The following is a 27,079-nucleotide window of genomic DNA, read 5'->3' as shown; positions in this document are numbered from 1 at the left end:
CAAACAGTGCCAAAAATGACTCCAAGTATTGCCATGTAATGCATACAGACAAAAGAACATTGTCCTGAGGAGGGCCTTTGAAGGCCCAGTTAAAATGCCTTCATTCTTACACTAGGACAGGTAACCTGTTCCCTTCATGCACTCCCCCCACCCCCTCCTCATCCCAAGTGATGAGGAAACTTGTGCAATGGTTGAATACTTTATGACAACCATCAGGACTCCAGAACATTGCAACTGAGAATATCATAAGGTAAGTTGACCACTCTAATTGTAACAACCAATAAAAATGAACACAACTTCTACAGTACAAATAGAATCCATTGATCTCTTTATTGGAAAATGTTATAAAACTAAACCAGTATGCTACATGCTACTCTACAGTAAATATGAATATATGTATAGAAACGGATCATTAAGAAAACGGTGCAACAATAACAACTTCATTGAAAAATTATTAATAGTACTGAGTGCATAACTAGTAAATGATTCACACAAAAGAGCTGCTATGTATAGAGAGGAATATGTAAAAAAAAAATTGAAAAAAGTGATTTATTCCTGTTAGCAATGATCTGAATTGTAAAGTTTGTATCATTTAACCGACATTTTATTGAAAGGATCAGTTGAATGGAATTTTGATCATGCATTCCCTCGTAGATGATTTAAAGTAACCCCATTCCAGAGCGAAACAACAGACAAAACTCCATTCTGTAGATATATTCTCAACCCAAACTTGCAGTTTCTCAAATTTAACATAACAACTTTCTAAATCAGGAATGGTACTGGCATTTATCACCATGGATACCGAGATGTTTCAAGACCTTTTTCAAGCACAGTGTTGTTATAATTAATGCATAAGAAAATGTCTAAAGTATTTGTGTAGATCTCACACATGGCAGTTACAGTCTTCAGTACTAGAGGAAAGACTGGGGATTTTGTGGACGAATAAATTTCTACATATGTGTTGAGATTTTCTCTATAGAGATTAACAACACTTTATTACCAGTACTGTTGCATAGTTACTTTTGTACTTTATACTTAATGTGTTTACTGTTGCATATATCACCACATCTAAGTGAAAGTTCTTTTCTATAGTCCCTCCCTATGTTTCCCTTCCCTTGTTCCCAGCCCTGGTCGCCCCCCCCCCACTAACCCATGGTATCTCTCATGACTTTGTGGGTTTCTTTTCAAACGGCAGCAGATTGCTTGCATCTCCCTCGAATGTTGTCATTTTATTTTGAGGCCAATAGGCCTTTGTTTTCTGTACTTTCTTCCCCTTCCCCTTGCCTTTCCCTTTCTCTTTTGTTTCTTCTGATTCTGTCTCTTCCTCCAGTTGGTACTTCTCTTTCAGTCGCTCTCGAATCATGATGCTCTTGATGATATGCTTCCAGTTTTTCATCGCCCGTTGTTCTCGTTTCTATGAAATCATACAGAGAGGACATAGTAAACATCACAACGTCACTGAGATGTGCTTTACAAAATATGCTAGGCAGCTGACTTTGCAACTTTGCCAGTTTTAGCAGATTCACCCAAGGTTCTTAAAGAAGCCAAACGTTGGCATACTTGAGGAAATTTGGATATCATGAATGGGCACTAGCATCCTCTCTTCAGAAGAGTTTAAAAATTAAGAGACAAATGTGATCGTCCACTTTGAATTTCTAACCAATGGTAAGCCACTTATCCTCCCCAGCTCACAGAGCAGAGGGTACCAAAATTCCAACTGCAGAGTGGTTACAGGGAACAAAAATGCAAATATTATCACCTATCCAATACCAATACGTTTCTGCCACATTCAAAGTTGACACCCAAAAAGGAAACATTTCTAGAATAACATCGCAGGGCATTTTCCTAATTTAAATGATAAACAATTCGCAGCACTATACTATTGGATTATCTTCATAACTTTTCATATCAAAAATCATTTGCAGTGCAATGAAGCCTGTTGATGATTTTGCAACATCAAAGAAGCATCAATACACATTGATGAAAGAAGATGGGTTTCTCTATTTATCTTCCCAGGGAGGAGGAAAATATTTGACTGTCCTCTGTTATCGGCCTTAGGGTATCTTTGTAAAGGATTATAAAACCAAAAAAGTTCTCACTAGTTTCCTCTTCTTTTCTTGCTCCACCTTTTCCTCCTCCCATGCTGCTACCAGGACATCTGCAACCTCTTCACAGACAACGAATCCATCCAGACTAAAAGATATGAAATGATTGACATGATCAATGAATGTTGTATATCCCTCCAAAAACAGGTCCCAATATGCTGACATGATTAATCTCAGATATACAGACACAAATATGAGTTTTAACTTATCCTACATTTAGTATATTTCTTGTCAGTGTGAAAATACCTATATGTCACTTGAATATTAAAAAGTTTTGTGTTTTTCATGTCACAGACACCATGCAAGCTTCAACTTTCCTCTTCAATTCCAGGAGGAAAGAAATTTTCCTGTTCAGTTCCAAGAGGCCAAGGGGGGGGAGCAGCCTCCCTCATTCCTCTCAAAATATTCAGCTGAAGCTACCATCTTTAATTTGCCTTTTTTCTTCATTTAACAAACCTTCCAAATGTCACAAACATAAAGGATACAAACATTTGCTTAAAACTCCCTAAAATTACTTCCCTTGAGAGCTCATCTCACCATGTGATGAGGAAGGTATAGTTAGATGATTACATTCATGATTTAATGAGCATGAATGATCTCACATTGGATTGTAAGCCAATATCAAAATGTCAAAAAATCTAATCTGTGATCTCTTGGCCAAGTGTAATGATACAAATACCTCACTCATTTGAATGATTACACAGATACGAATACTTACATAGGACAAGCAAACCTCTTGTGGAATTCCCAGCCCATCATTGCTGGTGCACAGTCAATATCTAGCTTGTTGGCCACTCTGTTCAGACCGGGGACTGTAAATCAAACATAAAATTCAAGTTTCAAGTTTCCTGCTGATTTGTGGTTAACATAGAAAGCTCGAAGATTAGGTACACTGTAAAATTCAGTTATGCATGATCAGTTATGCATGATTCAGTTATGCATGATTCAGTTATGCATGATTCAGTTATGCAAATACAATTATGCAAATTCAGTTACCATGCTTCATACAATGGCTCAAAAGTGTTTGTATTGACATGTCAAAGAGCACCACCATCTTCATCCCACAAGTGCCATCTCAACTTATGATTACATAAAGCTTTCTTTGTTTTTTTAAGGTATGAGGCCATGTCGACCTTTTGGTCACCATAATGTTGAATGTAACCTTAATACCTCTACTTGCAGAGAATAAAAGTTGTTAATTCTTTGTGTACATGCAGATTAAGGCCCCTTCCTACTGGCATACTCAAGTTTTGATTGTGTATCTCACTAACATAAAATGCTATATGTCATAATAACTTTCCACCTAATCATTGTAAAACCTCATCCACTACTTCAGGTGTGTGAGTTTATTGTGTGATCTGTCCACAACGAAAGTCAAGATACACACCCATTTTGTAAAAATTCCACATTGCCATATTCGTTCCTTGGGACTATGTAACATATTCATAGTTTTGACAAATTACTGTCAATACATTTTATAACAATCCTAGAAGAGCCATTTGCTATAATGGGATACTCACTTTGCAAATGAACTGTTCCCTTTGGTAACATGCAAGGTTTAAAGAGTTCTACATTGCCATATTCATTCCTTGGGACGATACCATCTTTGGCCGGTGGTGGTATATAATCCTCCGTCTGCCATTCACCATAAATATCCAGCATTTGGTTCTGTTCCTCTGGAGTGAGTAAATGCCGTTTCTGGAAAAGCAAAGAAAATGACGTAATAATTACATTGTGTCTGTTGTTGCAGACTCTGTGCATAGTATACTTATACTTATACTATGTACCGCAAGTGATATTGATAGCAGTGACTTTGTTTAGCTCAGGCTTCAATTAAGGAAAAATCACGACAATAAATAGAGTTAAACCTTTGACAATCCATATTAAAAATAAAAAAAAAGGAATATTTAACAGCTTTGACTGAAAGATCATAACTTATGGCAGATAACTCACAAATGGATTGATAAGTTTCTTCACAAATTTGTATGGTTGCTCTCCATCTTTCACGACACGAGCTTCTTTCATCCAGGTGTGCTTTGACTTCAGCTGTGCAAAATGAGAAAAAGGAGAAAAAAATGAAAGAGAAGAAAAATAATTTTCAAAGAAAAAAACTTTTTAATATTTATAGAAGCTTGTCAAATGTGTGAGAAGTTGCTTTTCTTGTTTAACTTTCTGTAAACATTTTTATAGCTCAGTATATCAAGTTTAGCAATGTCAGTTCTAATGATAAAATAATATAAAGAAAACAATTACAGTAGTATTTAAGTTGCTATGACTGGAGGGATCATGTCAGTGGCAACTATCAATGTCCAACTTCTAATCCATCAAATTGAAACAATTTCAGCATCAATTTTATTTTAGCCTTAGAGGGATTGAAAATAGAGTGGGCACTTCATAAATCACCAACAATTATCAACTTTGCCAAATAAAATGCATTTCCATCGGTTATGTTATAGTTAAGCTATGCCCCCTTAGCAACACTGTGCTACATGAACAGGAATACTGCGAAAATTTCAAACTTGCTATACAGTCTAATCAGGATGCAAATGCTGGCATGAATGGACATAAAAGTACAATTTCAAGACCAACAAAATGTGTTTGCTTTCTCCTTCTATGGCTGCAGCTGTGGAAAATGCATCTACTATATCAAGCAATTTAGCATATTTTAAATTCCCTCAGGTTGGAATTAGGGTTGGATTGTCTAAGGTTTGCCCTGAGAAGTGCATGTGGATTCTATTAACATATATATTCCACAACTTTCATCAAATTCTTGAAGTCAGAAGCACAATGAATGGATAATTTCATACTGAGTATTATGGAGGTACCAAAGAACCAGTCATGCAGAATCTCACATATATAACAAATTCTTAGATTTTGGAAATTATGATTCATATTATCTGTCTATGAACTTGCTATGAAGAGGTGCTGAAAAATACCAAAGATTACTGAAACATCCAATACAAAATCCTGATGTGACCATTTTTGTCAATATTAAAATATTTCCATTCATATTCTAATCTCCAAATTTATTACTACAACATTCTGTGAGAAAATGTAAAATAATAGTATTGGAGTTTTAGCTACTATTCTACTGAAAATATGAAACTTACAGTGTGAACGCTTCATGTGAGTTCACATTAATACAAAATCCAGGTGTGACCTATTATGTCAATATTGACATATTTCCATTCATATTTTAAAAGCCAAATTTATTACTACAACATTCTAGTTAGAAAATGTAAAACAGTATAATAATAGTATTGCAGTAGCTACAATTGTATTAAAATATGCAACTAACGGTGTGAACGCATTCACGTGAGTACACCGGCTCTCCTCTGCAGTATCCCAGCACAGCAGCTGTTGGTGGGTAGATGCCTTCAAATTTGAGGAGATGTCTTTCCAAGGCATACCTAAAATAAAGACAGAAATGAATTATCAATGGTGTTGCAGAGGAACACTCACATGTCAGGAAAAATGTAACATGCATACCTCCTTTACATTGCTTCAATTTACATGAATGCCACAGTAAGAGCAAGAGTCAATGTTTCATGAGAAAATATCCTGAAAAAAAACATCCCCTGGATACTTGTACCCTCACTACAGCTTCAGGCAGTTGAGGAAAAATTTGAAAAGTTAAGTACTACTCTGTTTGTCATGTACTTTCATGTCATGATTTGAAGCACTTATAGCAACAGTGTAGAAGGGATTTCATACTTCTTGGTTGAAAAATTGGACACAGGGTAATATAGTATTAACTTAGTTTTTTTAATAGCTGTATGATCCTAAACAATGTTAAACCTGACATTACAAAAGTACTTATATTGCAGATACAGCAAGCTTAGTTATTGTTGCAACTATGTAGTCCATGTTACAAAGCTATTCCCACCCAAGCTTGTGGGGTTAATATGGTGACATCAATCATGTTTGTGTGTTGAGAATGAATGCATCCTGCTTCCCAGAAAGACATGTATAGTGATGCTTACTACATTTGTACTGTTTCAGTTTCGTATCATAAAAACAGCGATCTCTCTTAATATTACAAAGACCTTCAGAACATAGGGACAATTAAGTTTGCTGAAAGCACAAATATATTGTCATATGGTATGGTAACCCTTCAGTATGAATAGTTCTAACTATTTTCTCAAAGAAAAGGTATAGTCATTACTGTCGATATCAACGCTTTGAAGAACGACACAAAATTAATCTATATGAGAAAGTTGTCTCATCTGTGACTATGCCCATGCAAGGACAAATAATGACAGACATATGTTACAGTGTTTCTTATCTGAAGATTAAACCATAAACATCTGTTCTTTCCTGCATTGAACATGAACAGTGTTGACAGACTATTTTATGATGGATACAAAAGCATTTCAATCAGACTTACATAGGATGGTTCTTGTACTCCACGATGCTCTTCGGGAGAGGCTTGTCGAGATTGTGAGCTAACAAAAGTCAAAACAAGATAACACAGTCATCACTAAATTTATGCTATGTAATGTTTCTGAAGGGTTGAAGAATTTACCACAATTTTGTGCTTTGCATACATAAAAGTAACACTGGTCACAGGTGTAATGTTTTGGACATCCTAGTACAGAATCCAATGGCATGAACTTCCCCAATCTATTATTAGTATTATTCCAAAACTATGCTGGGAAGACCAATAATCTTCACCAACAATCAACCTTACACTATTTTCAAATCTATTCATCTTAGAAAAAATTTGAATGCCACCATCAGAATAAGCTATTTAATGTGTCTTAGGATAATCTAGATAGATAAAATCTCCAGGGAAATTATTGTCAGAAATTTAAGCAAAGTTAAAATTGAAGGCAATTTGATGATCCCATTTGTGAGTGACTCGATACTTGCTACATATATATATTTATGTGTTAGGTCAACATGTAAACCAAAGGAATAAATGTAGGGACATATATGCAATAATGGAATGAAGTATGGATTGATATATATAATATAGTGTAGTTTAATTCTGTTTATGGGTGTTAAATATCCTTATGGAAATATGCTGCAACAAGTATGCTGCAACAAATTTAAATAATTTTACATATCAGAAATCATTTCTTCTCTCAGACGATAATCACAAAGTTCACAGACCTTCCATCTGTTCGTCTTCGACTCTGTTCCTTTTCTTGTCCATGCTCTTGTATCTTCCAAGAGTCTCAGACCACCAGTTTTCATCAAACTTCTCAATCCTAAGCTTGATATTATATGCCATCCAACGCTTAGCGTACCTCTGGGTTATATCTTTGGCACTATTGTCTGTAAAGATCAACGACAGCCATTACTGGACGAGCAGACGCATAAAGATTGTAGTCTGAACTAATTTTCTACAATGGTGGAATTAACACTCAGAAATTTGTAATATTGTTACCACCCATGAAGTATATTGTGTGTAATGATATCATACGTCCCGAATAATTGGGATTGTCTCATGTTTGCAGAGAAAATATATTTTGTCCCTCCAGCAAACTAAGAAAGAAAAAAAAACCAAATTGCTGACACTTTTGGACAACCTGGACTTAAAGTTTTCTCATAAACGGTAAACAAATTCATTTCAAATTTGTGTACAGGTAAGGATTAGATTCTTTGCATATTCAGAATGAATGATGACAAGCAAATTGGTCATACTACAGTTTGCGAAGATTCAAGAAATATATACCACTACTAAATGATTTCAAACATATCCTGCATTTGAGTCTCCTTGAAAATGAAAGAAATCTTTTTACATTAGTTTTTAACAATTATGCACAGTCATAGCAGATACAAAATAATGCATAAAGTGACATCCAATGTACCTCCCCACCTCCCCCCCCCCATCCCCTTCACCATCGCTCTGCCCCTGAAGGATTTACATTCAAAGAACATTAATTGTCTTTCATTTCTAAAATTTAACAAGAATTACTTTCTGCTTTCATCTTTCACATACCTTAAACATCCAACTGTTAATCTTAAGAAAGTCTTACCTTTGTCAAATCCAATGACATACAACAGGGGCTTGGTTGCTAGGGCTTCTAGGTGGTGGGGTTTGTTGACAAATCCATTACTGCAATCAACAGAAACCCACATGTTCTCAGCTGGGACAAACACTTCACACCACACATCTATACCTTTTTTCGTGGAGGAATTGAAGTGGAAATATATTACATCTCTGTGAATATTAATTTCATAAAATCAAACTGATGATTACCTCTGATAATAGTAAATATATATATATATGTATTTTTCTTTGTGAGAAACATCACTTGTAATACAATGATTCATATTAAGTGACAAGAAACAAGAAATCTAAATTTTTTAAATTAAAAAGTCAAAATTTTTAGATTTATAAGTCAGAATTTCAAAACCTCAAAAAGTCAAGAGTATGAACTTATGCATGGAAAAAAAATTGTTTGCTTCCATTATCACTAATTGCATAATGTTTGCATAATGAAATATATTACATCTCTGTGAATATTAATTTCATAAAATCAAACTGATGATTACCTCTGATAATAGTAAATATATATATATATGTATTTTTCTTTGTGAGAAACATCACTTGTAATACAATGATTCATATTAAGTGACAAGAAACAAGAAATCTAAATTTTTTAAATTAAAAAGTCAAAATTTTTAGATTTATAAGTCAGAATTTCAAAACCTCAAAAAGTCAAGAGTATGAACTTATGCATGGAAAAAAAATTGTTTGCTTCCATTATCACTAATTGCATAATGTTTGGATAACAGTACAGCATTTCAGATGTAGAAACAAAAACAAGCAAATGCACAATGATACCCATCAAAGGTATGATAAATCCTTAATAAAGCCACACTCAAAAACAAACCCCCAAATTTTACCATTTAAAATACCTTGTGGTCTCTTCTTTGCAATTTCCTCCATGTTGTCTGAATCTGATGACAGAATCTTGTAATTCTTCTGTAGCTTTGAGGAAGAAGTTTGACGTTTTTTCATGCTGAGCGTTTCAATGTCAAAGTCGCTGTCCGAGTCATTCAAGTCTTTGGATGCATTTGGACTGATTTTGTTTCCCTGTTTGACAGTTTTGGTAGCTGATTTCTTCTGATGAATCCACTCTTCTTCAGAATAGTTACTAGCCTCACTACTCAGTTTGTCCTCCTCGTCACCTTCGTCGTCTGATCTTTTGCTCGATTTGCTCACCGTAGCCTTCTTGACTTTCCTCCTTCTCAAGTTTCTCTTTGGAGTTATCATCTCGTCTCCGCTATCCTGATCTGAATCTTCCTCCAACTTAACTTTTCTGCGGTTGTTCTTACTCTCATTCCTCTCCTTCACACTCGTGCCTTTCTTTGAAGATGACTTTTGACCTTTGACCTTTAATCTTCTTTGTGGTGTTTGTTTCACTTCTTCAAAGTCATCATCATCATCATTATCTTGACTATCATATTTTATCGACTGTGAGTTTTTGGTGAGTTTCCGTGTTTGGCCGGGTTTTCGTGTAACAGATGTTGAAACCCTTTTCCTACCACCCTTTGCTTCCCTTTTCTTCGAAGACATTTGTTCGTCTTCTTTAGCAACATCTCTGACTTCTTTTTTAACATCCTTGGCTTTTTGTCTGGCACTGTTCTTTTTGTTTGTCTTTGCAGCTTTGCTGGAACTTGCTTTTGGTGTCTCACTGGAGGTTTGTTCTTTTTTGACTGTTTTTCTCTTCTCTGCTTTGGCTGGAGGGGTCAAAGGTGACTTGGGGCTGGAAGATTTTGAATTCTTGCCTTTGGAATTCTAGACACCGAATTAGAAACGAGACACATGTCAAAACACATTTCTATAATACCTTCCACCAGGTTACATTTATAGCAGCATACATCAACATTGAAACAGACAAAAAAAATGTCTTATATAATGCAAAACTGTATTGCATCATGTATGAGCCAACTGATGTATTTGCCTAATTAGCACAGACCGAAATGTACAGAAAGTTGAAGTCTCTAATGTTTGGCAGTAAGAATGAGGAGTGTACCATGATTTGGTGAAGGGTGCATTTGACTACTATGGCCCCATTACCTTTAAATCCACTCTCAGTGACTACTATGGCCCCATTACCTTTAAATCCACTCTCAGGGGAATGAGTAGAATATGAATACTTTCTAAAATATGATACAACAAATGCCTAGCAAATGCTTTTAAATAAGAAGGATTTGTAACTTGCTATTTTGTACTACTTACAGTATGAATATCAAAAAGCAAAGTTTTCACAATTCTTTTATTTGCTATCCTAATATTTTACCTTTTCAACTACATCTGCTTTCCAAGTTATGGGCTGAAGGGAAAATACAAGTCTGGCATCTCCACCGAGTGCTCTGATGCACAGGACAAAAACCTATGAAAGGAACATATACGGTAAGAAATGTTTAATAAAATTCCACCCAAAGCAATATATCCTATAGGCCCCATTACCAATAGAACAAATGTTAACAATCATCCATTTGAAAGATGACATCACAATTCTTTCCTTGCTGTGAAAGATACTGTAGCACAGCACTTAGAAACCTCTACAATCAAACCCCATCGAAACAAAGACACACTTGTAAATATTCTCCCAAGTCATAATTTAATCACTTATTTCCATTCCAGAGTTTAATGAAGATGACTATGCGACAAAACACTAAAAAACTGCGACAAAACACTAAAAAACACTGACAATTAAAATCGAGACCTTTTTGTACCATAAGTGAACTTGAAGCAAACAAGTGTGATGTCATTGTTGCACACTGAGAGTAAAAGGTTTTGTTTCACTTTTCTTTTTCATTTTGACATTTGGATCAGATAGGATTTCATATTTACATAAGCTGATGTGACGTGAACAAATATCCCAATTAAGACAGTGTATTCTAATTCATATTGAGATACATCCAAATTGGTCAGTACAAAATTGTTCGTTCATTTTTGAAGAAAACCATAAAACAAATTGTCAGTGTACATCTATGACATCACACATGATGGCTTGAACTTCACTTTTGGTAAAAATTGAGTCAAATTCAACTTTATCTCCAATCTCCAAAACTATACTCAGGAATTGAATGACAGTATCATCTGGATACATAGAATTTATTCCTCTTTCATAAGCCAGGCTAAATTTCCACCAGAACTAACATTTTCATGAGAACATGAACTGTCTAATGAAATCAATTTGATTGTAAAACTAACAATGACAACTTCTTCTACAGAGCTGAACTTCTGATTCTGCATTGCTTGCATCAGTTGGAAGACGGGAAAATTCTGTGGGCTGGAACAGGGTAAATCTGCGGTCACTGGAAAGTGTTTCCTAAACCTGCAAAAGATGGGAAAGTGTAAATTGTGTTTGAGTTATTTAATTTAAACAAGCAAAGAAGCAAACCACAGGACACAGGGTCAACCGAACTATCCAGCCCTAGATTGGAGTCATCCCCTGATTATGGGGGAGGGGGGGGCTCACCAGGGACCATTAATATATTGAATCATCGTAACAAAAGATCAGATCCACTGGAAATTAAATGCAACCCAGAATATCAAGCGCATATCAAGAGATTAACTGAACACTACCAAACTGATTTTTCACTCAAACTGTTCTCATCAGTTCTGTTAAGAAACGGAGAAATTTTAATGTTTTTAATATGCAGTTTCATTCATGAACGTAACAGGAAATGTTTATTGTACTAATTCACTAAGAGTATGGTAGTGAAGATTAACTGAACACTGCCAAACTTTGATTTTTGTCTCAAACTGTTCTCGTCAGTTCTGTTAAGAAATGTAGCAATTTTAATGTTTTTAATATGCAGTTTCATTCATGTACGTAACAGGAAATGTTTATTGTACTAAGTCACTACAAGTATGGTCCAGATTTTAATGCTTGGTTTAATAAATTAACTTAGAGCTGAGAAATTCATATCCTCAAATTTCATTTGCTACAGATCAACTTACCAAAACAATAACTTGTAAACAAAATCAGTATTCAGCATTTTTGGTTTGTATTTCAGAACATCTGGAGGGATCAGAGAAAGTGCAGTAGCTTGTAGGAGAGGCTCATTACAAACCTTGTTTCTATGGAAACCATTGGCCAATAGGCAGAGAAGATGAATCTGTCGGGAAAACATGACAATGAATCAAAGGTTGATTTTAACATTAAGTATTAAGTTGCATAGATATTGTTACACTAGGCCCAAAGTGCCTTAATAGCTGGATTTATTGAGGTATCATTGATCAGGTTTGAACTGGATCAAAGTGGGTTGTTTGGCATGTCACATCACATGTATCAATGTATTCTGAGGTCATGGCTTCTTCAAAATCCATATCATTTAAACTTATTCTCTCTCTTAAATGAATGGTTTATACAGAATGCTTTTTGCTATAATTATATCCCCATATAGGATATTGCCAAATGCATTCATAAAATTTGTTAAATATCCAAATCTTCCATAAAGTGAGTCATTATAGGGTGTCGTTACACCACAAATTTTGGAAGCCAACTCTGCCACCATCATATATGTCAGACAATATGTTTTAACAACACCATGGCATGAATCTTATTTCCACAGTTTGGAGATCTTTCTCTAATTGAAACAGAGCATGTGAAAGACAATTGACAACACACATAAAAGGGTAACAGCAAACTGTGCTCACCTTATGTAATTCAATCTGTCTGTCTTTATTAAATCTGTTCAGCAGTCGTCTATAATAGTCTGCCCAATCATAGGCCTTCCTCCTTCAAAATACGTAAGAAAGAAATCAAGTATTAGTCGGGTAAAAATGATTTATGTTTTCACCCACTGGTCACATGATGCCAGTTATGACTTTATTTCCACAACAATGGAAGAGGATGATGTAACCTGGTAACACTAAAGAAAAATGTCATTCTGTCATCAAAGATCAATTCAAGCAACTCTCAGAATGAAATCAGCTCTGATACTACATTGTCATTGGTACTAACAGTGCCTCAAAGTATTATGTAATATTAAGTTTTCCAAAGGTAAGTTTGAAGATCTGCTTTTATTGGCTCCAATTATAGCACGCTACAGCTAGGAAAGTTTTGTGATTACGTAATCTATCTGCCACATTCGTAAATCAACCTCGGGCTCTACAATTAGCCTGCATAGCTTCTTAACACCATTAGGCTCTCTGTGTAAACACTGTGTAGAAATATGTTCATGTCTACAGTGTAGTTTATCAAACAGCGTTCACACAAAGACCCTCATACAAGAAAAAATATGTGGCAGGCGTTGCAGACTCATTGGAAAAAGGACGTCATTTTACAACCAAGGCAGGTCGAATACGTAATCTCAAGAAACTTTTTCATGGTAGCGTGCTATAGTTGGGGTCTATACAGCAGACCTTTAATGCAGTTAAGTTAACTGTAACTTCTCAGTGGTGTACCAAGTAGCATACTTTTTCTTAGCAGCTCCTGGCATCTCAATGTCTATTTCTACCACAGAAGAGACAGCTGATTCAGTTTGTTTCTTTTTCTTGGGACTCACTCCTGGTTGAATATCTACAGATGAAAATACAAAAGAATTAGTAATATAGTAAATGTACTTTATATTGTGATACGGAGGAAAAGACTGAGCCAGCTGGATCCATAGGTAAGTGTAAGACAATTTCTGTTCCCAGAACATAATTTTCCTTGGACACCTGCTTTGACACATGTTCCACAACCCCCTTTCCCCTCCCCAACCCTGAAATTAGAATAATAACATGAACAGGTACGTGATAACAACATATTAGGAGCTATTGTAAATCCAGGAGCAGGTGGAAATTTGTCTGCAAAATCAACACCATTTTTCTCTAGTTTTTCAGTCTTCATCAGTTTGATAATTATATCCTTAATCTATTCTGGGAGCATCCTGAGAGGGTTGTACATAATTTTGTTTCTTAAATGGATTGGCAGTCTTATTCTGTGCCAATTGAGCTGGATGCAGACCTACAGCAGGTTGTTAACCATTTCTTTGCTGGAGGATGCCAGTTAGAAGCCATTCAGATATCAAAGAAGAGAAATCAAATGCTTTTATTAAAAAGGATTTGAATAGTCATTTCGTACCTTCAACATCTTCCCATTCTTCATCACTGCTCTCAGACAAGTCGCCACCATCCTTTGCATCTGTGTCGATCATTTCTGTGTTTATTGTTGGACTCATGTCTTCCACGTTTTCTTGAGAATTATGCGACTTCTCAGACTTACATTCGATCTTCTTCTGTTTTGTTTTGTTCATCTGCTTCTTCCCTTTTTTCTCTACAATCACATTTTTTTCAACTTCTTTCTTAATACCTTCAGGCTGCCTCTTTTGTTTGCTTTTGTTTTGTATTGTCTTTACAGGAGATTTCCTACATTTTCTCTTGGGTCTTTGCCTTGGTTCTGTAATCTCATCTTCACTTTTTTCAGGCACAACACTTTCCTCTTCTTGTTGTCCCTTTGGTCCCTTTGTCACCTTCAATCTTTTAATCTTTACAACAGCTCTTTTCTCTCTCTCAGCTCCAGTTTTTAGGCTCTCCTTTTCTTCATCATGAACAAAGTCTTCATCTTCACCATCACTTTCTTCAAACAAAGATGTCTTTCTTTTCAATATGTTTGAGGGAGTCTTTTCATCTCTGATGTTCACTTTTACATCCACATCCTGCTTACAATCACTGGTGGGAAGATGAGATTCATTTCCAGATGCATCAAAAGCGACATCACAGCCCTCTTTTTCCCCTCTGCCACTGCTATCTGCAATGTCACTTTCTTCATCACTGGAAAGATTTATCTCTGTCTTCAACTTAGACACTTCAAATGACACATTAGTTTTGATAAAATCATTTTCAGAGTCTGAAGACTCCTTGTCTTGTTTGATATCTTCCTTGATTTTTGCTTTGACTCTTCGAACACTTGCCTTTTTAGCACTCCTCTTTAGTGACAGATCAAAGTCTTTATCCTCTTCAGCAGAGTTCTCATATTCAGAATCATCCCTCTCAACATGATCTTCACTTCCTGAGCTGTTCTCTTCTTCTCTATAGTTGACAGCCTTTGCACTCTTTAATCTGCTTGATCGCTGGATGCCACTTGCTACATGTCCTTGCAATTGTTCATGGTTCAGTCCTTTGGCTTTTCTTTTCCTCTTTTTCACCTCTCTTCCATTCTGATCATCACAAACCTTCTGAAGAGGCTTCCTCTTTGAACGTCTGCTACTCATTTTCATGAATCTGTTAAAGGCATGCATCAAGTTGATCAAAGTTACATAAAACTGTTAAATGCTGACATGTACAACAGCCCTACGTGAATTGCAACACACACAGAAAGAAATACCAAATTGTGTACAAATAAAGACAAACAACTATACAGTTATAGATTTCTAAACCACAAACTTTGAGAGGCATTTTTAAGCTTAGTATGAGTTATTAAATTTAAGTAAACACGATATGTTCAGTATACCAAAGTACTTAGGTAGGCCCTAAAAGGTGTTTGCATTTGGAAAACATGGTTTAGGAAAGTTATTCACTATAAATGGGTGAACTAATATGCTTCTTTCTAATGATGTAGCCTATTTTCATCACCGATCACATGAATTCTACTTCAGTTTATGGAATAATGTACACACAGTTTGATACATAAACAACAAGTTCCTAACTTACTATTATGATTCGATACTTTTCAAGTTTCAGAAATTGCTGGGAGTAAGGATTACAATAACTTAGGCCTAGTTGACAGATAGGCTGTTTGTATACAAAGCCTAGCTTGTTTATACTATAAAGTTATTCCGTACTTTTATCAATAAGCTGAAAATCTTGTTTACAGACTTACTTAAATAGGACTTAAAATTCAGAGTTTCATAAGGAACTTATGTATCCAAATAACGTAATGGAGGACTTACTCTCAATTGATCTCTGGGATAGACGATACAGTAACGTCAAGTGAGGGTAGCCCTTCAATTTCCTTTGCGCGGTTCAGCTTAGCTGTACCTGGGATTTTTGTTTTGTATTGACCGTACGTAAAGCACATGTCAAACTTACGCAATGCTGTTTACATAACGTACTGCATAATCATTGCTTACAAAGGTCAGAACGGGGTCAACAACGTCTCTTGTACGCATTGAGCGAACTTGCAGCGTGACCCGATCCCGAAAAAAACAATCAGAAATGGCAGAAGAACAGGAGCAGGTTATCATTATTACAATTAATGAATTTTCTGTGTGGATCAAGTGTAATGATATCTATTTACTTTGCTGTCATGTGCAAAGGAATGGTTATCCTAACTTAGGCTTAGCTTACAATATTATTGTTAATGTTAGTTTTACTCGTTAGCCTACTGACCAGTGACTCTGTTGTTAGCCTAGTCTAGGACTAGCAGAAGTTGTTACTTTATAACTGCATATCGTTATGAAACTAGTCGTAGCCTATGTGTGTGCTGCAGCAACCAGTGGCATCAGTACTAGTTTAGCGACGTCGTGATTAAGTACAAATTTCAGAATCGTAAAGAGTTTAACAAACCTGAACAGCATCAGCTATTTCCAGCTGTTCAAAATCCATTGTAGGTCAACTGTCATCTGAGCAAACTGGCTAAACTGGTCTAAGAACTGGCTTATTTCATAATATTACTAAAACTAAGTTGGTCACAACCTTTGTACGAAAAACAAGGCAACATGATAACTATGATTGCGTACTAAGTTTCAGAATAATTTCAGTTTTTAGTAAAATCACTGTCTACTCTACGCTTATATGCCTGATACAAAATTAGTGACATCAGCAGTGTGAATAGACTTCTAAGAGGATTGTCAGCCAAACCTGTTGAATTCATGAAATTTGACCAAATCAAATGATGAAAATATGTTATAAAAGTTTGATGGAATATTTCAATGGATAGTAGGTCTAGTTTCAGAAAGGCAATCACACAATGACTTTTCATGTAACTAGCCTCATTAAAGTGCAGTATATTTACAAGACTAAATACAGACAGTTTTTGGTGTGAAATATCCTTACTTGGTGGTTTGACTGACTGATAACAGAGCATTTGGGACCTGACTATCACCATGTTAACAATAACTCGAACTTCCAATGCAATGTCTACAGAATGTACAAAGAGAAACATGAGTTTGAACTTATTTGAATAACTTAAATTTCCCCCACAGAGTAAACTTAGGCTAGGTTAATTCCGCTTTGTAAATGGTAAACTCCCTATCGTACATGGAAGGTTGACAAACATTGATTTTCATGAAAGATTGTGTGAGTTATGTGACCAAAATTCTTTAGGAGATGAATTCCATTACAATATTTGTTTGTCCTTACTTTTCAGCTGATAGGATTGAGTTCTTGAAACAATTTTGTAGGTAAAGACCCAGTTCTATTAAAATGAAGCATTTGTTTCAATCGTCGGATAAAAGTTTCGTTGAAAATCAGAGTAAATTTTGTAGTAAAATTCTAAAGTTTTGTCTCTTAAGGAACTTTCTTTCTTTTAACAGTCTCTGGCGCGATGTTTCTTTTTAAACTTTTCTAAAGTCTCCCCCCTCTTTCTCCTCTCAAACTGTTCAGCACAAATCGTTGAAGGAACGTGTGTCATTCTTTTCTCTTTCCTTTTTTACTCCCAATGCACTTATGTTATTTGTCATTTTGTTAATCTCTGGATTGCTATTGAAATGTACCATATAAATGTCTCTTATACCTCACTGAGATGATGTGGAGAAAATAAACTGAAACTGAATGTCAGAAAAACTTTTATACAATTTGCTGTGGTGCAAGGTATGGGTGGATGATACAGTTCATGGATAAGCTGTAAATTTTGTATTTCATGTTCGTTGTGATAAATACAATGGTTGATCCCATTAGTCCCAACCTAAAATGCTATTTTACCAAGTAGAAATAGCTACCCTATATCTTTTTATGGTCCTGTTTATCTTGTATATGACCCACCCATGAATTATTTATTGTTACAATGAATACATTTTTCTTCCTGCAGCAACCATCATCAAATGTGGTTGAAGAGCCTCTGGATTTGATCCGACTCAGTCTGGATGAGAGAATATACGTCAAGATGAGGAATGACAGAGAGCTGAAGGGGCGATTGCATGTGAGTATCATGGCTGTGTTCTACTTGGTGATCAATCGAGATCCTGCTTTAAATTGTGAATAGATATAATCATGAGTAAATCAGCTAACCCTTCCCTATAAAGTAGCTTATATATGAGAAAGACTTCCATGGAAGTTTTGTTTTGTTCATATTTCATGTTTCATGACACAGAGCATAGAGACCACATTGTTCTATGCACAGAAAATATAGTCACCCTATTGTCTAAGCAGTTTTGAATGTCTTTTTTGTTGGAAAATCTATATAAGAAAAAAGGCTGTGGCCTCTTGGATATCTGTTTAATTTGTTCCCTGTATCTGATTTAGTAATCCAAATAGTTAGTACATGTACAGTCTAACTAAGTCATTATTCGAAGGCTTGTGTTTCTATAGATAATGGCTTCTGCCCTCAGTGATCCATAAATAATAATGACTGAAAGTTGTGTTTGCAATTGGTACCTGCACCTGCTACTTGCATGTTCAGCAAAGTAGGAATCACGTATGGTATAACTCCTGCTAATATTCAAAAAGTCCCATCTTGTCCTATAATCAAAACCATGAAGTGCTGGCACTTGAATAAAAGAGATACCATCCTTTACAGTGTTGCAGAAATAGCACTTGTCACAAAGTACAGAATTACCATAGTTATTGGAAACCAAATAAGGCATGGTTCAATATGTGAAGGAGAAATGGAAATTCATATATGTCTCCTGTTAAGATTCTTGTCCTGATCAAATTGCAATAAAATGAAATGTTTCCTTTTAATTGTTTTGTTACATGTACTTTTCCAAAGGCAATAGGTTGACATAGGTTAAGTATTCCACGTAACATGTATATTATCCAACTGCTTCTTTTCTCACCACTACCTTGCTTCATTTACATTGGCAGAAGCCTATCATTCTGCAGGGAGATCATAGTCCATTTTGAGGTCAACATAGGTTGATGATGAAAAATTCAAAAGTTTGAAAAACCTTCATTTTTGGTATTTCACTCAGTATAACAATTAAATAGTATTGTTTTATTTTTATTGATTGTGGGTTCTGGGGGGGTGGGTGGGGGGGTGAGAATTGGAGGCCACCTGCACAGTCAACTTCAGTAGCGGTCAAAGGTCAGCAGAGGATAGCCCTGCTATTTCCTACAATATTTCACCTCTATATATTTAACTGAGCAATTTTATGATCTACTGTGGTATTGCTAGTTTTGATCATCAACAGGCTACAGGTCCAGTTGTTGCTGTTGTCTGTATCATAGACAAACATACTACAACTGTACAAATTAATGTGTAGAACAAATTTGATGTCATTGCAGGCATATGATCAACATTTGAATATGGTCCTGGGAGATGTTGAGGAAACTGTCACAACTGTTGAAATTGATGAAGAGACATATGAAGAAATATACAAGGTAATTCTGTTAGGAGTGTTTTGATTATGAGTTTAACTTGTATCTGTTGAAGCAGGGTTTTGAGGCAGAACATGTCAACAAGCAATGTTTCAGACCTATCTCACACATTTACTTTAAGTAGCTGTGTCACCCCAGTTGTGCACCACGTGCATTTCAAAATGTAGTATTGCATGTAGAAATATGAAAACAGTAACAATGTGGCTGTCACTTTCCAGGGTGCTTTACAATTTACCCTTCTTATTACCCCATACATTGCTAAATGTATGTATGTATGTATTTTAGATCCTCCTGCAAGCAGGAACTCGCGAAGAAGCCATCATTGGCTTATCAAAGCTGCAAGCTGACCGAAGTCAGTCTCTTAGATTCATATTTTAACTTCCATGATTTTGAAAATCAAAGTGGGATGTGCCACTGCCTCCTAGCTGTGTGGAGATGAAGGCCCCACTCAAGAATTATGAGGCTACATCATTACACATATTTACCAAATAATCACCAAAGTAACTACTCAATACTTTTACCAATTGTAACAATTGTCTCAGTGATAAAAGGCCCTTCTTACTACCCCATATATTGCTAAATGAAGATCATCTTTCACTGTTTCATTGTAGTATTTTTCTGTAAATTTGACTGCCAGCATACAAAGACAATTTTAATATGATTTTTCTTTACAGTCAACCAGGAGAAATATTCCAATGCTCTTTGTCCGAGGGGATGGAGTTATCCTTGTTTCACCGCCACTGAGAGCTGGAGGGGCATAGCAACTCATCAGTTCTTGTTGTAATTTAAGTTTTTGTACAAACATCTTAGAAATGTAGCCAAAGCCATGTTTTCTATGGGTTTTGTCATGACATTATACAAGGTTACACCTGTGAAGTGTCCTTTGGTGAAGGTCTGATACCCTGTGTCATCAAAAGCCAACATTTTCTACCATCCAAGTTTCAAATGCTCCTTTTATTGACATGGATCATGGGCAAAGTATTGGAAAAAACCGTCACATGTTAGATTGTTGTATCATATGACGCAGCATGCATGGTCAATGATGACTTTTCTGAATTTTTATTTGATATATTGAGATACTTTCTTTGGCTAGTTCACCATTTTAAGTTTCTCTCCTGTATTTATTCACTGAATGCAAGTTATCTTAACCTCATCTGAATACTTAAAAATAAATTTAAAAAAATTGGGTTTGTAACATTGCTATGTAATAACATTCCTTCAAAGAAACCTTTATGGAATATACTATTTTACATGGTGTCTGTGATTAATTAACTGCATCATCCACAAACCAAATGATTCTTCGAAGTAGTACATGTGATCTGCCCATTTCTTAACTATAAGTTACCAGTCTAGTTAAAGTAAATGAGTCAGTTTTTTTTAAATTTTTTCATAACCATTGTTTATACCATAAACGTGAAGCAATAAAATTGCAAACAAGATTTAATTTTTGTACTCTTTATTCATGTTATTTACAATAAATCAATGGTATTTCCAACAAGCAGAAATGACAAACAAATCAAAAGGGCCTTTTACGGGTGTAAAATAACACCCCTGGCAAATCATTGTGTTGCCATCAAATCTTCCACCAATCTCCCTCCCCCCCCCCCCTCAGCCCACCTCACTACACCACTTTCAAGTAACTTAAATTGTTCCATCTTTTCATCACATCATTACCACTGGTTCTAACAACAGCTTCATATACTTTGAAAGAAAGCATGTGAGTGGTTTCCTTGTGACAGGATCTACACTGGTATGGCTAGGCATGCAGCTGTACTGTTATGTTTAAATACTTTGGGGAAAATGAAGAAGCTTATTGTACTGCATGTTCTTTTTCCCCGTGTTCGAAGGATGAAATGCAAAACTCTCGAGGATAGATATCATTTATAAATATGTGCAAAGAAGTAAAATCAAGCAAATCTTGATAGAGGTAGCCTGACTTTGACATTTGTGAATTCTGCGCTGTCCCACAATGTACAACAATGACCAAGCACATCTGCGAATAAACACAAAAATTTCCCCAAGTGGTGTCATTTGGTTAAGACTTCCCATAATTTGCTATTCATATTTTTTTTGATCATCTGCCTGACCCAACTTGGATTCTTCATTGATTGCAAGTTAACCATCCTTATCAGGAAATGGTGCAGTGACACTAAGCCCAAACCCCTCTGCCACTGGCTATGTTCCTGGATAATGCTGTGAGCACAATATTTTTGGCATTGTTATAGAGCCGACATGAAATAGGACTCCACACTTTGGATGTCTGTGTCACTCTGATATATATTCTGAATCAACCCTCTCGCATCAGAACAATAAACTACCATCAATATTCCAGAGTGCTCTACGTGCTCACTGCATTCAAACTTGGCCTAGGCCTACCTGCCATTGTGACGACATAATACCAGTGATAGTTACTACAGTGTGTATGAAGTAGATCACTATAGTAACCAGTTTTGTCACCTAGTTAAATCATCCGTGTTCTGGACATGGCCATTGACTAGCCTCTGTGGATCGTACGCTATTCCATAGTTTTCTTCTAAGTGGTCCAGTAATCCCGCAGTACTGGTCAATACATTAAAGACTTTCTTCTCGGCTTTACCAGTCACCTGCTCCAACATTTGAATCAGGTGATGATGGAAGCAGAGGAAGGGTGTCCCCAAGTCCATGGCTAGGTCAACCTGAAAGAAAACACAGTAAAGTTTGAGTTTATCCCATAAAAGGGTTGGTACAGGAAGTTATCAGGTTACGAAAAAAAAAAAAAAATCTGGACGATAAAAGTTCAATACTTATCAGTGTAGGTTCCATTGTAATTGTTCTTAATTAGTACAATTTGTTTGATCATATGAATTGTAGTATCAAGTATAGTATGTGTATAACAACAACTGTCCAAAAGGTGGTTGCAATAATTGAAGTGTATTTGCAAGTGGAATTTTTAGTATTGGCATGTGGGGAGTAAACCTGTCTGACACCAAAAAATATATATGGATGAAGGCTTGCATCTCATATATGAACAATCTATCAAAGTTGTTGCTATTATTCCTACTTCATGCAAATGTGTCAGTATATTATGTATTAGTTTGCAAGGATAACCCAGTCCACATTGCAAAACTTTTCATTTTGATGAATTTGCATAACTACAAAATCATGTTGAGAGATGGTCGTCTTGCTTTCTGTTCAGTGGCGGAGCTAGGGGTATTGGTCAGGGGGGGGCGAGAATGGTCTGTAGGGGCGCTTTTGACACTATCTAAGCGGAGCGCCACCACAGGTTGGCGCAGAGCGTACAGAATTTTTTTGAGTAAAGATACTCCCTAGATCGCCGGAAATGACTCTTTCCGGGCCTTGCTAATTTTGCAGATAAAAGAAGAATAAATAGGTGTCATCGCCATTTTGTCAGAAAATTACACCAACAAAATGTGACAAATGTCAATAGGTATTTGAGAGCGCAATAAAAAAGTCAATAATCGCGAATAAATAAAAAGTGGTAAAAAGCTGAAAAGGGCGCCAGCAGTCCATTTGAGTCCGTCAGGGGGGGCATTCGCCCCCTCTGACTGTATGGACGCTCCGCCACTGTTTCTGTTTATAACACACAACCAATAATTAAGATAGTAGCACCAAAACAACCTATCAATTCTGCAATCTGTTCATCTGCCAAATTTGCACTCCATCAAACTAAGAGAACATGGGGAATTGGGTTCTCACAGGTGATAAGCATTCGGGTTGAAGTAAATATTAAGAGGTATGCAGTAGATATACAGACTGCCTCTTTACGAACATGCCAGGGAACCATGGAGAGTGTTCTGACACGAAGACATACTCAAATTAGCAACATGAAAATATGAGACATACCCAATCCTGGACACAACAGAGAGGTGTTTCTGAATAGCCTGCATACATGGCTGGATTCTGAAGCATTCCCCGAGCAGCCATAACGCCTGTGTACATTAAAATAAAACGAATACCACTCATAAAAGAAGACTTCAATATGGGTGCAAATGGTAAGCAGACCCTCCATCAACAACAACAGCTCTTCACACTATAGTAGCTGTTGGAAGAACAGGTCGTCACCCTATATGATATACACAGGGGACTAGAAAAGGGTGCCAAATATGATATTGATCTCCTCCATCAACTTTTGGTTTGTTGAGAGAATCTGTATGCTATGTGGTACTAGACATGCCAAGGAAAGTTATAGTGCAAAGAATGCCAAAAATTCTAGATTCCCTGCACAGCAAATAATATAAACATTTATTACTCTATGGTTTTTGTTACTTCTTTGAATTTCATTCTTATGGACTCATGGAAAATATATAATCCAATGAGGGCCAGTATACTTGAGGGAGATGCTAGGTGTGTCACTTTAGAGTTGATGGGCCATTGAGCCAGTGTATTTTACTATTGGTGATAGTAAGCTTGGTAATCTTTTGTATGAGTGAACAAGCCTCTGTGTACTAAAACTTTTGAATCCAGGGAACTAATCAGAGTACAGTGATGTTGGCTATGTAGTAGGAATGTGCCAGCATTATAGAGACAGGTGTTTGGGTATATTTGCTCAATGTGCAGGTGATCCTAATCTCTGTGCTAATAGATGCGACATATTTTCTGTACATTGGATTAGCCAATTAATGTAGGCTAGTTTGGAGCAAACACCTCACTCTTAGCGGAAACATCACCCTGTAAGGAGTCATTTGGTTTTCTATGTGTCATTCTTTAGTTCCTTCTCTGCCTTTTGGCTAAGATCAGGTGAAGTATCTGTTCCCTTTCCAGGGGAATCGTGATACACACCTGACGATGATCACACAGTCACAGTTTCCATGCAAGGGGACTGAGGTTGAGAGCGGATCAGTCATTCGGTTGTTTGGTTTTTCGTTCTTTCTTGGGTGACTTTTCTTAAAAAGTATATTTTTCTATGTGTCTCTCTTGGTTAGGCGCTTGATTATTTTTCCGTTTCAACACATGGCATGGGATTTAATTCACGTTTGAAAAACCCATATTAGCCTGTGGCCATAAAGTTGTGTAATTGGAATTCATTGTTGGCAAGAAGTGTGTTAGGAAAAGTTGCCTGGGTACCAGAATCTGTTTCATGGCATTGTATTTACAGTACACACTATTTGGTAAAATATGTTGAATTGCTACAGGGTATAAACAATGTTAAAGGAATGCAAATTATGCCAGAACTTTGAAGACCAACATTTAGGAAAAGTTCAAGCAGTTTTTATTTTGGAAGTTATGAAAAATTGTTTAATTTCTCTATGAAATATATATATATATATATATTTCATGCATGCATTATTTGTGGCTTTTAGGTAATGAGAATATAGCATGCATAACAGGGGATCAATTTTGGTAAATTAGTGGATGATTGCAATTAAAGACATTATTTTACTGTGCCACACCCATTATTTGAAGTTGTACGACATGTGGCAGTTACACTGTTTGGCAAGCATATGGAAGTAAACTTATTTTGATATTTGAAATGAGTTTAATGTAATTTTAAAATTAATTGGAACGACTAAAGTGATGGGTTATTTGTGGTAAATTATTCATCCACTAGCGGTTTGAAGTTATAATTTTAGAAATGTTGAACTAGAAATTTTTCAAATCTTCTAAGTTGAAGTTAGTGGCCGTAATATCTTCCACATTTCCTTAATTTTATGCTATTATATTAGAAACGTGGAAATAGGAAAATCATCTCAAAATTGGTTCAAATGAAAGCACATATTATGGCACTGTGAATTGGGATTCAAAATATTATAAATGTTTTGGATTTGCTTTCTTGTTTAATACAGTGTCACTTGTTTATCCGTTTGGGATTAATTTGAATCCCACTTGTTACTTTCATGGGACTCAGCGTAATCAATCCAACCTGACTGGTGTAAACATCTATATGGCTACGAGAACCTAAACAAATACTGAGAAGTGTTGGACAATGGAACATCATTGAACTTTAAACTCTTAATATTGTGTTCACAAGAAACCACTCTTAATATTATGTTGTAAAATCAACATTCTCTACGTATGAGGTATTACCTAGCTATTCTAGGGTAAACACACCGCTGGGGTATTGAGTAAGTGTTACAGTTTGTAAAACACAATCTATGCAGAAACACCAAACATTTGTTTATCTTGTGTAAAGGGTGTCAACTTTGCATAGTACCTCAACTCCATACTCATATCTGGTTAATATTGGAATCAAAGGTAATGATAATTTAGAGTTATATTCAATTATTAATTAAAGAAAGACAAAACTTTGTGTAACTTTGAAGAATTACATTATTATCAAGCTTATACTTGAATATGTTGTTGAATTTCTTGTACTGTGTCTTTATATTGGTCGGATAGCCTCTATTCGAACACACCAAACTGTACCCTGCTCTTGTTGGTGACACTAGGTTCACGTTTGCAATCTGCAGAGTCTATGCATATGAGCAGGATTAATCCTGCTCTTCTATGACTAGTTACATAGATATCACTTGGGACATCCTGCTCAGTAATTCTGCATAACATATACATGTTAATGATTACAAAGATACATTCTTTACATCACAGAGTATCAAAATTTAATCTTTGCACCTCTATGTTAGCTCAATATAACTTGGAGCACCCTTTAACCTTCCCAACCATACCATTAATGACATGGCCCTTGGGGGATTGAATCTTAGGTAGCCATCCTGACCTAGTACGAATCAGAAGAGAGAGGCTGTGGATGCAACGCCTTCACACCATTCAACCTCATGGGCCCAACCTTCAGGAAAGACATGACTAACCTTTCCTCTGCTTCTCCCTTCCATCTCCCTTTGTTTACCACTGTCACCCTCTTCTCATAGCTCTCTTACAGCCTTTTTTCTCCACACTTTTCTGTCTTTGTCCTTCTCTAGTTTACCCTCTTTCCTTAATCCTCTCTTTGTCCCTCTACAGTTTTATCTCCTACCTCTCCTCTTCCTCCTATTGGTTTCATTCTTCTCTCCATCCCTTGTCCACTAATCCTCTTACATCTATCGCTTTTGTGTTCACCCTGCTCATTAACCTGTCTGTATTCTGTGTGTGAATTTGTCCCTTCTGTTACAGTAACTTGTCATTCAGCCCCTGAAGAAGATCCGGCTAGGATCAAATCTTTCTTCTCTCCATCCCTTGTCCATTCAATCCTCTTACATCTATCTCTTTTGTGTTCACCCTGCTCATTAACCTGTCTGTATTATGTGTGTGTATTTGTCCCTTCTGTTACAGTAATTTGTCATTCAGCCCCTGAAGAAGATCCGGCTAGGATCAAATCTTTCTTCTCTCCATCCCTTGTCCATTCAATCCTCTTACATCTATCTCTTTTGTGTTCACCCTGCTCATTAACCTGTCTGTATTATGTGTGTGTATTTGTCCCTTCTGTTACAGTAATTTGTCATTCAGCCCCTGAAGAAGATCCTGCTAGGATCAAATCTTTCTTCTCTCCATCCCTTGTCTTACATCTATCTCTTTTGTGTTCACCCTGCTCATTAACCTGTCTGTGTTCTGTGTGTGTATTTGTCCCTTCTCTTACAGTAACTTGTCATTC

At 36.2% G+C, this 27,079-nt stretch overlaps 3 protein-coding genes across 6 annotated transcripts in view; 1 reads left to right on the top strand and 2 right to left on the bottom strand.

Moving 5' to 3' along the window:
- Window positions 1-311: 311 nt before the first annotated feature.
- LOC139962206 (DNA repair protein complementing XP-C cells homolog) lies at window positions 312-16,094 on the bottom strand. 2 transcript variants are annotated; one of them, XM_071962200.1, is made up of 17 exons: window positions 15,954-16,094; window positions 14,147-15,285; window positions 13,498-13,600; window positions 12,736-12,817; window positions 12,037-12,194; window positions 11,284-11,407; window positions 10,364-10,456; window positions 8,976-9,858; window positions 8,090-8,233; window positions 7,221-7,385; window positions 6,493-6,550; window positions 5,404-5,515; window positions 4,059-4,151; window positions 3,626-3,803; window positions 2,824-2,917; window positions 2,100-2,193; window positions 312-1,414 (listed from the first exon to the last, which is right to left on the bottom strand). In XM_071962200.1, exons 2-17 carry the CDS (start codon window positions 15,279-15,281, stop codon window positions 1,163-1,165), a joined length of 3,768 nt encoding a protein of 1,255 aa, XP_071818301.1. In that variant the 5' UTR covers window positions 15,282-15,285; window positions 15,954-16,094; the 3' UTR covers window positions 312-1,162. The 2 variants fall into 2 exon arrangements, with proteins under 2 accessions (XP_071818301.1, XP_071818302.1); XM_071962201.1 differs by lacking the exon at window positions 15,954-16,094 and adding an exon at window positions 15,884-15,902.
- A 5-nt stretch (window positions 16,095-16,099) lies between these two features.
- Window positions 16,100-20,978, top strand: LOC139962210 (U6 snRNA-associated Sm-like protein LSm3). The gene is made up of 4 exons (XM_071962209.1): window positions 16,100-16,239; window positions 18,032-18,142; window positions 19,447-19,542; window positions 20,214-20,978. The coding sequence occupies exons 1-4, from the start codon at window positions 16,219-16,221 to the stop codon at window positions 20,298-20,300; spliced, it is 315 nt and encodes a 104-aa protein (XP_071818310.1). The 5' UTR covers window positions 16,100-16,218; the 3' UTR covers window positions 20,301-20,978.
- A 23-nt stretch (window positions 20,979-21,001) lies between these two features.
- Window positions 21,002-27,079, bottom strand: part of LOC139962208 (tRNA-dihydrouridine(20a/20b) synthase [NAD(P)+]-like) — a 50,775-nt gene continuing 44,697 nt past the window's right edge. For all 3 annotated transcript variants that reach the window (XM_071962207.1, XM_071962206.1, XM_071962208.1), the window contains 2 exons: window positions 23,383-23,468; window positions 21,002-22,214 (listed from right to left, as the gene is read on the bottom strand). In XM_071962207.1, coding sequence (XP_071818308.1) covers window positions 21,993-22,214; window positions 23,383-23,468 — 308 coding nt within the window. In that variant the 3' untranslated portion in view covers window positions 21,002-21,992. The remainder of the gene's footprint in view (window positions 22,215-23,382; window positions 23,469-27,079) is intronic.

This window comes from Apostichopus japonicus, chromosome 20 (genome assembly GCF_037975245.1).
Source record: "Apostichopus japonicus isolate 1M-3 chromosome 20, ASM3797524v1, whole genome shotgun sequence".
Lineage (NCBI taxonomy): Eukaryota > Metazoa > Echinodermata > Holothuroidea > Aspidochirotida > Stichopodidae > Apostichopus > Apostichopus japonicus.
This window is presented reverse-complemented; position numbering and strand designations above follow the sequence as displayed.

Bases quoted from the DNA above. Each gene is read 5' to 3' on its own strand.
- LOC139962210 (XM_071962209.1), top strand. From the start codon at position 16,219: ATGGCAGAAGAACAGGAGCAG. The intron at 16,240-18,031 runs GTTATCATTATT...TTCTTCCTGCAG, and splicing joins TGGCAGAAGAACAGGAGCAG to CAACCATCATCAAATGTGGT. The intron at 18,143-19,446 runs GTGAGTATCATG...ATGTCATTGCAG, and splicing joins AGCTGAAGGGGCGATTGCAT to GCATATGATCAACATTTGAA.
- LOC139962206 (XM_071962200.1), bottom strand. From the start codon at position 15,281: ATGAAAATGAGTAGCAGACGTTCAAAGAGGAAGCCTCTTCAGAAGGTT. The intron at 7,386-8,089 runs GTAAGACTTTCT...TGATCTTTACAG, and splicing joins TGTCATTGGATTTGACAAAG to ACAATAGTGCCAAAGATATA. The intron at 1,415-2,099 runs GTGAGAACTTTT...ATGATTTCATAG, and splicing joins AAGAAAAGAAGAGGAAACTA to AAACGAGAACAACGGGCGAT.